This window comes from Lissotriton vulgaris, chromosome 5, assembly GCF_964263255.1.
Source record: "Lissotriton vulgaris chromosome 5, aLisVul1.2, whole genome shotgun sequence".
NCBI lineage: Eukaryota > Metazoa > Chordata > Amphibia > Caudata > Salamandridae > Lissotriton > Lissotriton vulgaris.
Window position 1 is genome coordinate 430,870,232 of NC_141693.1, and position 10,925 is coordinate 430,881,156.

The 10,925-nt window shown below is 43.6% G+C and overlaps 1 protein-coding gene across 2 annotated transcripts in view; it reads left to right on the forward strand.

Annotated features, from left to right (window-relative positions):
- Positions 1 to 8,485, forward strand: part of CHUK (component of inhibitor of nuclear factor kappa B kinase complex) — a 659,325-nt gene extending 650,840 nt beyond the window's left edge. For both annotated transcript variants that reach the window (XM_086921838.1, XM_086921837.1), the window contains exon 21: positions 7,035 to 8,485. In XM_086921838.1, the coding sequence (XP_086777964.1) occupies positions 7,035 to 7,061 (27 nt within the window). In that variant the 3' untranslated portion in view covers positions 7,062 to 8,485. The remainder of the gene's footprint in view (positions 1 to 7,034) is intronic.
- Positions 8,486 to 10,925: the final 2,440 nt, after the last annotated feature.

Here is a 10,925-nt window from a genome sequence, read left to right on the forward strand (position 1 = left end):
TTTTTGTACCACCCCTAAATGATGCACAGCAAGGGTCACTTTTTAATGTAGTTCCGAGTACTTCAGCTTTTATCCCTATACTACGTGAGGCTACCTATCAATCAGAGTGCTCCTGGAGGCTGCCTTTGTAGGGGGTGGGTTAGTCTATGATCCCGTGACTTAGCATTATCAGAATCATGAGCTGTGATGACTGTGACGCCAGGTCACAGTAAACAGATACACTGGGGTATTTCTTCCATTTTTGTTTCTATACAGAGGCATCCTATAATTCATTTGCGTCTGCATTGTGTTCAACATGCCACCAGTCTGCCTCAGGTGTATAAACCATGTGCTCATGCACTCTTTGGCCTTTCTGCACCAAGCGATGGTCTCATGTGTGAGAATGGAATAGTGCGAGTGACTGAGAAAACGTATATGGCAGTATGAAAGAGTCAGAGTAAGGGATTGTGAATGAGAATGAGTGAGTGAATGCAGGTGAGCATGAGTTAATGAGAGTGCGGTTGCGAAAGTGTTAAGCTTGTAAGTTTGCCACAACAGAAACCCCTCTTCCTCCCTCTGAACCTTTCTGGAAGGAAGTGTGCTCTTTTACTGGACTCGGGCTAGCGAAGTATTACGTCCCACCAGTGTCAAAGATCATCACCCGCCCCTGATAGAACCAAAGATTGTGACAATTTTTCCTAGGAGTGTTGAAGTGATAATTTTATTTAAATATGATAGCTCAAGGAAACTAGACTCTCAAGAAACAACAATATCATAGCAACATTTTTAAGGTAAATGCAGTTAGTCTAGGACTAAAATCCTTCCTACCAATGATCAAATCCCGTTTGGCGTTTCTGCAGACAGCATAACAATATTGTGGGATCAAGCAAAGTGGAATGATATCCAGCATGTTTTGCAAGAAAGACCCGGGCGATCAAGCTGCTGCTCGGGTATGAAGACAAGAATCATTTGGCAAAACAGAAACAAGTTGGTTTAATTAAACACAGCAGCCGGTAGAGTCTCAACAGAGTGCGTTAAAGAAAGTCTCTCTTTCCGTTGACAATAGATACAGCTCTTGAGGTACAATAAAACAATTCTGCATTGTTGCAAAAGCATCTTTTTTAAATTTTTTTTATTTATTTGGCAGTTTTTTAGCTACAGTACACATTCAGCATCACATTATATAGACTGTATAATCAGAGAGCATCTCGAATGTGTAAGCAAACCAAATATAAATCAAAAAAGAACTATAACAAAACAGACCGGAAGCACTGTATATTTCTTACAGTGCCTAAATAAAAACATTAGGCATTTGGCTAGTCCGAATTTAGATTGCTACAAAGCAATACGATTATAAGCTACTACTCACAGAGGGTCCGCGGTGGGCGGCCAGCTGGTGTCAGGTTACAGAAACTATTCAAAGGAGCCAGATTAGGCTGGCTGTACACGTTTGTGCGTCAAGTGACTGCAACCTGTGAGTGTTAGCTCGGGTTGGAGAGTCAGAGTTATCTTCTTGAAGTGTTTTTAGCCAGTCTAAAAAGGGACCCCAAATATATTTGGGTCTGGAGGCTGTGTGCATCAGTTCTCAGAAGAAGGATAATTGAGTCTGACTAAAGGTGACGTCTTGAATCCAAGCCTTAATTGTGAGTGCATTGCTGTTGCCCCAATGAATGAACACTCTTCGTTTAGCCAACAAGAGTAACATGGCGTGTAATTTGCGATTCTCAGCCATAGTGTCCTTCACATATCCCAATAACTCCATGACCGGCTGAGGTTTGTTAGGCACCCTTAACCACATGGCTGCTAGGCGTTTTCCCGTCCTGCGCTAAAAAATCTAAAACACCATAAATCATGACGAGCTGGCCTTGTCATCCGCGCACGGCAGGTAAGCGCCATGACGAGCCCAGCTCGTCATTAGCTTCGAAGGGGTTAATATCTCTTGGATTTTACTGAATATGTCCACCCAGAAGGAAGCAATGGTTGGGCAGTGCCAGGACATGTGCAGGTAGGTGGAAGGAGCAAACCCGCATCTCCAGCATCTCTCATCTTGTCTTATCTTGGAGTCCTGTAAAACCTGTGCAGATATTTAAAGTGTATTAATCTCAGTTTATAAGTAGGTGAGAGCAATTGGAGTTGGCTACAACAAAAGGTAAATTTTTTGTCCGTTACCTGCCCATCAAGGTCGTTCCAGCTGTGCTGGGCTTTTGGTGTAATCAGTGGTGCTATGTTTTGCATAGAGCAGTACAGCCTTGTTATTAGTCTGCGGGAGGAAGCATTTGTTGTCATCTGCTCAAGTGCTGATAATTGATTGGGGGGAGTTAGGAAGGTGGCGTGTAGTTGCCTACATGTGGCTCTAATCTTAAAATAGAGAAATAGCTCGGAAAATTTCAGCGAGCCCTCACCCGTCTTATCCGGTGGGGCACTGAAGGTGTCTTCAGGATAGAGATCTGCGAAGGTTTCCTGTCCCAGGCACTGAAGGTGTCTTCAGGATAGAGATCTGCGGAGGTTTCCTGTCCCATTGATCTTGCCACTGCTACGTTCCTGCAATCTGCCATTGCTGGGATCTTTGAGTTTCGTGATAGGGGGACAAAGGAGGTGTATACTATCTCCAAACGAGCTCTGGTGAGCAGTTTGTCCCAAACCCACCTAAGGGTTTTAACTGTATCCTTCTCTCGGTCTTCTGTATGTTTGATAGATGGCTGCTTGGAGAGGGACTGGGGCTGCGATGTCCGCCTTGACTGCCACGTGGAGCTGGAACGGGGGGGATGTTACCAATAATGCAAAAATTTTGCAATTCTTGGACAAGAATCATAGTCGTAAATTGAGAAGTTTGGGCATCTGATATGGACACCGATGGCTCTCGACCTCGGGGAGAGCTAGTGTGGGCCAGTATGTGTGTGTCCAAATATCTGGTGTGGGGAGCGCGTGATCACTATGTGTGGTGTGCATGTTGTGTCCTCATTGGCTGAATGTTTCTATCTACTTATGGCATCTTGCGTTGTGGTATTTTTTGGGAAAGCCCACCTTTGCCCAAAAGTGATTTATTGGAGCCAATTTCCTTGTGTGATGCAGCTATTTATCTGTGGGATCGGTCAGGATTTTCCCTAGATTCACGTTTAACGTTGGTCTAAGTGAGACCCCATCTGTGACCGGTCACTCAATAGGCTTGGGTTGGGGTGGCAAAGCTTGTCTGACCACGTATCTCTGACTCTGGGTTGATTGGGACGTCACCTTGGTTGAATCCGGCAGCAATGATATGAGTTCGTTAGAGACATTCTCAGCATGGTGCGTACAGTTGTCATAGCGTACATCGACATTGCCTTTACTGATATTGACATAGTTATGCATGCCTTGATCATGGCATACATTAACATTGTTCCTACTGCTATCAACACTATTGTGCGGGCATAAATTATGGCATACATTTACATTCCATTTATGGGTATTGGCATTGTTATACGTGCGCAGTTTATGTCATACAATGACATTGCATTTATTGGCATTGCCTTTGTCGGGCCTGCACATATGGTATTCACTAACATCGTATTCACCGATTTTAGCAAAGCACAGGATGATGGTGACAAATATCTGCATTACAGCAGTCCATCAGCGGGGTCTTATTACTCAAAGGGAGAGAAGGTCAGCTGACATATTTTGTAACAATGCCAGTCAGCTATAAATATAAAGTGGTCATCAAAGTTATCTGAGCCTTGTGATGCTCAGGCATTGACTTATTCAACACACAAAAAACTAAATGAAAATATCCTATCCATGTTGCCAGGTTCCAGATCTGAAGAAAATCTGCAAGCTCAAACAACTCAAAGCCAAAATGGTTATCACTCCAGAGCTGTCTTGCCAATAGTAGGCCCTGATCTCTTTTAGTGGTTGATACAACCATACAGAGACTTCTATCCAGGACGGATCATCTTGGGTGATGGGGTGGGTGTTGGCCCGAGCTCTATTGGCCACCAAGTGAAGTCCCACGTTGAAATGCACTTCCTAAAGTTCACGATTTCGGTATTGTCTGTGTTTAGCTTCAGATAGTTGGTCTTCATAGTGTGAGCAATTGCAGTGATGTAGCCATTTAACTCCTTCCATGCTGCTGCGATTCTGCGCCTGTGCGGCAGAATCGCGAGTGTGCGGGTTTATGACGGCCCCCAGCCGTCATCAGCACATGAGCACCGTAGTGCATGATGGCTGGGGGCCGTCATCAGCATGGAAGGGGTTAATTTGATCCTGGGCGGCTTTTCCACGAGGGAGAGAATGAATTTTGTGTTGTCTGTGTCGGATTAGAATATTTGATGTAGTGAGAATCGATGATGCTGGCTAAGAGGGATCTATATATGCGTTGAAGAGGGTTGGGCTCAGGAAGAATCCTTGTTGAAGAACTCCGCAGATGAGGTCATGGGAGGTGTACAGTGCCAGGATGACGGACTCCTTCCAGTCAGGAAGGAGCAGATCCATTGGAGTGTGTGTCATTGGATTCCAAAGTCGTGTAGGCATTGGATGAAGATGGTAGGGAAAACCGAGGTACCTCCTCTTTTAAAGTTAATTCCCAAAGAGTGAATTTAGACCAATATTGGATGTTAATAAACTCAAAAAGTGGATCAAAAGAGAAAAGGTTTGAATGTTGGCCCGCAATAGATCTCAATTCCCGAATTTTCTCATTCCCATTTGCAAAATGCTCAGGAAATATCTGAGATTTATTGTAAAAGGAGAATAGTATCAATTTGCAGAACTGCCTTTCGACCTAAAGTGAGCTCTTTGAACTTCTTCAAAATGCACAACAATAGTAGCAGACCATCTAAGACGGCAATCTGTATATCTGTCCTTACCTAGATAACTGGCTGATAAAAGCCCAGAGCCACGACAAGGTACATCATCGTGACGAAAACACAAAATTATTGTCCCTCCACCTGGGTTTGCAGATAAAGCTACAATAGTCGAAATGAACACCATCTCCAGTGAGTTTATTTTTGTGTAGCAGTTATTTTTATTGCCATAAATGAAGTCCTGAGAAATAACACCAATACAGGGCTATGCAAGTCCAGCATGGACCCTTATTGAGATACATGCACCAAAAACAAAAATCCATATATATAAGAAAAAAAGAGAGGGGTAAGAAAATAAGCTAGAGAAGGAGCAAAGTAAAGAGAAGAAAGGAAGAAAGACAGAAAAGAAAGGGGGAAAATGGAACTACAGAGCATGTAAGAGAAGGCCGGTCAGGCGAAGCCCCATTACAGTAATGTGGGGGGAGCAAACGGGATGAGTGCAATGACAGTGATGAGTAAGAATCAAGATTCCATGCGAATTGGAGGGGGGCATCCTGCAGAAAGAGAGACCATGTGAGAAGAAAAATATCTGCTTTATCTATTAAACTGTAAATTACCTTTTCATAGGACGTTGTCTTGTAGATCTCTGCGAGCCATTCCTTGTGCGACGGCAATTGTGGAGACTGCCAATGTAGACAGCTGTAAGGGCAGTGACAAGCAATGGACTGACATGGCGAGTCAGCTCAGAAAGATCCGCTAAGACATGGGAGCAGAATCAGTGGGTTCAAAAGTGGTGAGTGCATATCCACAGATTCCTGGAGCATAGACCCCACTGCCGCCCAGAAAGGGCGAATGGTGGGACAATCCAGTAAGATATGAACAATATCACGGGACGCGTGATTGCATCACCAGCAGGGAGAGTGAGGGAGAAAACCTGAAGCCGTGCCAGGGTCAAGTGCCAGCCCTGAAGGATCTTAAAAGGACTGGTCTTCATCCATGACTCCCAGATTCTCCATTCTAGGGCCTCCAAAGGGTCTGCCTATTCCTAATTATATTCCACTTGCAGGTGAGATTGCCAAGACGTCCAGAGGCTAGCCAATGTTGTACATTTGTACCTGGAGCGATGCTAGACACAACCCTAGAGAAGTCTTTCTTTTGGAAGAGAGAGTGTTGTCGTTCTGAGAGAAATGCCAACTTCTAATAACTCCCAATCCATTGCAAGACTAATCTTCCTGCTGGGATCCATGGGTTCCTGCCTTATTTCTATTCTCCTGAATGCATTCCGTCCATCACTTTTTTGTATACTTTATTGGGAAAACCTGGCAGAGGACAGGTTTTCAGAAAGTGTTCAGCAACATAGGAACATGTGAGTGTCTTCGTGCTTTCTGATGAATTATGGTCAAATATAAGAGAAATTGTTAACCGAAGTGTCTTGGGGTCTCTGAACACAGTGGGCAATTTTGGTAATATTTATGACTTCGGTGAAGATTTGTGTGATGCAAACCAGGATTATAATGAAGGAATAGTTTTTTATTCCATGTTTGTTTGCACATCTGCTGCTGCTTTCTTGAGATGGGTGCCTTAGCAGGACATTTCAAGGACAGTTACTTGGTCTTCTCTCACATGCTTGCTAGATGTTATTACCTTAATTCAGGTTGCTGGACTGAAGCTTCATTTTGAAGATTGGTAATTCAGCATATGTTTAGAGTGATTTCACTATTTTGTGCATATTTGAGGCCCCTTCATCCAAATTTGGTAGGTATTTGGGTAATCGTTTTAAGATAAGGTAAATGAAGAGGTAATAAAATCAATTAAAAGAAAAAGTTTTATATTGTCACTAATGTATATTCTGACGAATAGTGTCTCGCCTATGCAGATTCTTTATTGCCTGCGCAATTTCCCTTGAAGTCCATTGATTTCTGACACCTAATCTGCTTGAAAATTCAGGAAATTGAGGGGAATGGGCAGAGAGACATTATTAATGTACTTGGTGCCTCCCTACCTACACAACGTTGCACAATGTCCCTTCTGCTTAAGTGACACCGCAAGGTACAATGACAATGTGTAAAATGTGTTAGGGTCCCAGCCTGTTGCTGGTTTATTTAAAAGATCAGGAATGTTCACCGGGAACATAGTATTCACTAGCAGCAAAGTTATTGAAGGTGTGTAACATTTTCTTGCACTGCAGCATGAAGACAGGAGACTAAGAAGCGACTGAAAAGTGTAAGCGTCTGTTTATGAATATTGTCTTATTTTCCAATGCCCTCTTCTTGTTTTTTCCAGAGCTTGGACTGGAGTTGGCTGACATAAAATGAATGAACAATCCAGCTGTCTTACTGCAAATGGAAAAGTGTCTGATCATGAAATGAAGTTCAGGAGGATGTGTACTTCTTTGGATTAGGAAACCTTCCTTGTCCAGCAGTCCATTCCATGGACGTCATGCAAAAAGAGAAGTGCCTCATATTGAGACTGTGGTGCCAGCGACTCTTCTAATAGACTGGTATTTTTGGTCATCTCCAGTGTGTGTTTTCAAATGACAACTCAGATCTAGGAGTTATGGCTAATGGGGTGTGGGGGAGTGGCTGGCCTCATAACCTGGAACATTTGTCAGTCAAAGTACTTTTTATGAGTGCATAGCAGAGGCACAAGGGAGACCAATCACCGCACTTTGGCAGACAAGCACAGACAACAGATACAGAGCAGCACTCTTTTCAACTGTATATAATCACAAACCGAAAACATACTGAGATCTTTACATGACCTACTCTTTACAGCTGAAGCAAACATGAGCACTAATCAGCCACAGAGATAAAGAGCCCTTCTTGTTGCTCCAAGCGTTTTCCCTGGGGCTGCAGATTAGATTGTGTTCTTCCGGAGTAGAGCGGTCCCCTCAGAATTTGTCGTTGGAGAACTGGAGGCCATTGTTCAGTAATTAAGGAACTGAGATAGTGTGAGGGGAATAGCTTCCCGACTTTGAATGATGCAACCTTTCTTGTCCACACACAGACCTCTTACAGGAGACCTCCAGTTCGAAAGGGCACACATTACTGCTGAATGGTCTTCTCATTGGGTCAGTGGAAGAAACCTTTTTCAGGGAGCACTTGTAACCACATTTACACATCCTAGGCTGGAGAGACCAAAGGTATTCTTGTTGGGTGGTTTATTTTGAGGTCTACCAAAACAAGTTACTTTCTCTTCTTGACCCCAAGGACTCAGTTTGAATTAGGCCAGTGAGTGAAAAACTGCTATTAGGGAGATGGAGCTATGTTGGCATTTCTCTATGGACTCTATGGACACAGCAGATATCCCAGTCTCTGGGTGAGTTTGCTATGAAGTGAACTGAAATCCGATCACAATGGTTCCGTATGTGTACAAGAGGACTGTTTTTCATTTGCATGGTGACCACTTTAGTCTTTTCTCTGACAAGAACTAAAGTATGCAGAGGAGTGAAAGATACATTCAACGTATATGTGAATTACCCAGAATCTTTCATGTTGGGAGACTAAACAAAAGATTATTTTTAAAACAGTCAATGTCAGTAGATTTCGTGCCATCGTGTTAACCTTTTGTAATAAAAGTTTTGTTGATTTCCACAGTACAAGCACCGCCAATTAAACCATTCCTAATGTGTTTGTTAATTTACTGATGTGTGAATATTGTAACTATTATGAGGTGTTAATGGTTTTATTTAGAGACTGTAAAGAAGAGAAACACTTATATTGATTTCTTTTAAATCCCTTGTGTTGTGTTTTTATTGTGCTGGGTCATAGAGGAAGCATTTAAATTATCCCAAACTCAGTAGTTTGTAGTTATTGATGAACTCACTATGTGTTAATTATTTGCTGTCTCATGTTATGCAGTCCTGTACTGTCTGTGGCCTCTTCCAAGCTGAAACTCTCCTAAGAATAAGAGAAACTAGGTTGTTCAGGATGGCCATCTTTTTCTTGAATTGCAAAATGACCGATTTGAAGTTACGGCATGCATATATTGAGTACTCTATTGATTATTATGATGATTTAGAGTTTTATAGGACACATTCTTTACAGCTCTATAATCAGAAAGCTAGCATAAAGGATGGAGAAAAAAGACTGGTTACAATATGGGAACTAACAGTTAGCCAAAAGATGATGAAGCCATTGATTCGACTGTAATAATGTTATTGAGGAAACTTTCGCCTGTCAGTCACAGTTGACGACTCGCCTGGTGCCATCAATGTCTTTCATATTCTCATGTGGTAATGGACACCGATAGCAGATAGGTCCGATTCAACAGATACATAGGCTCAAGATCAGCTAAATGAAGTGTGCCAAGCCCTTTCTAGCTATCGTTAAATCTGTGTGCAAGCTTTGCTTGAATGATACTCAGTCCACCGTTCAGACTCCTTGGCTGCACTGAGGCTGAAACTGAAGGCTCAAGTCTCTGCCTGGCTCCTTCTCTCCCCTGTTGCAGGCCAGATCCTGCAGACTTCATGCCGCTTCCGAGGACTAGCCTAGCCACCAGTCTCCCCCCCTCCCTAACTAGCACCACTAGTTCCAATTCTTTTGTGTGTTCTGACCAGAACGATTCTAATTGATCTTTCATTGATGGCTCAAGCACCAAATGAACCCTTCAGTTCCGTAAACCCACAGCACTCTATGTGGATAATGCTGGCTTCCAATTCCTATGTACACATTGCACAATATTTCTATCTAGCTGGTCTACAAAATTCTGGCACCCCCGGCACCAGATTCAATTATTCTGTATCTTGATTAAAACAACTCCAATTGGTCTTTCAGTGATAAGTAAAGCCCCAAATGAACCCTTCACGATAATGGGTGGCATCCAATGGCTCTGCATCATAGGCATTTTCCACACTGCATATGACATGCGCAGTTCCTTTATAGGTGCCGCCTCAACATTCTGACTTCATTCTCTTCCTTTCCACGCCAACAGCTCCGATCTAGAAGGGCTACACTGGTTGTGTTTTTACCACTTTTTTGTGTTTTATCAACTTAAAAAAAATATTTGCTCCCAGTGGGTGTGCGTAGAGATGTCCCCTGAAACACCTGTGGGTTTTAAACCCTGTGTAGCGTGTTATAGACATGTGTCTGTGGTGGACCCCAAGCTGGTGTGCTTGTGGTACCTAGAGATTGAGCATGCCTTCAGGGCCTGTGCCAACTGCCGCATGATGAATCCTAATGTGATTCAGGACCAGGCGATGAAGCTCCTGTGGGCTGAACATCGAGCGACTCTGCACCGCTCCAAGTCGCGTTGATTATCACGCGCATTCTCTTGGCGGTTGTTGTCGTTTGGAAAGTCTCCCAAGCACAAGAAGGCTAAGAATTCAAAGCGTTCTTCGACTTCACTGCTCAGGTGCAAGCCAACGGACAAGGCATGGGAACGACAACTAGGCCCCGATCCTGCGAAGTCTGAATCTGTGTCTGCTCACATTTCGTCAGTGTCTTGGTGTGGGAGCGCGGGCTTGATAAACAGGCGTGGAGGCTGCAATAAGGGTTTAGAAACGGGTTTATTGATAGTATGGGGGAAGTGGAAAGGATTGAGGAGTCTGGGTTTCTTCTTCTTCTGACGTTTCGCCGGAGGAACTTGAGGCTTGCAAAGTTGTTTTATTGCCCTCTGGTTCTTCTGCACCAGGATGGTTTTTCCGGAGGCTCATAGAAGGAAAGAAACAAACAATATAGGGGAACCGTCAGAATGGGGTTCTTTTAAATATACTGACTTTTATTGCCTTCACCACACCGTTGTGACTTTTCAGGGTTAATCAATATGCAGGATGGTACTTAGTTTCTTGTACGGAAATAAGGACGTGGGAATGGTGAACTTAAGTGCCTAGGGACGGGAGAACCGCGTGTCTTCGCCAGTATGTTCTCTCTCGACGTATTCTAGACGACTTATTACATTTAAACGTGCCCCTAGTGACCCGCTGTGCTCTGCCCTCCCGCTATGACTTCTTCCACCCCCTCCCTCCGTGTGTCCCCGAGCCAGTTACACTCACCGGCCCCGCCGTAACTCTCCTCCGAGTTACGGCCGCCTTACAGCCTTCTCCAGACACCACCAGTCCTCCGACCAGCTTTCCTTGACGTCTTCCGGATTTCTTTTTTTTTTTTTTATTTGTTTTAGTTCCACGCTTCCAAGACATGGTAGACATATGGCAATACATACTTCCTTATATGGTTT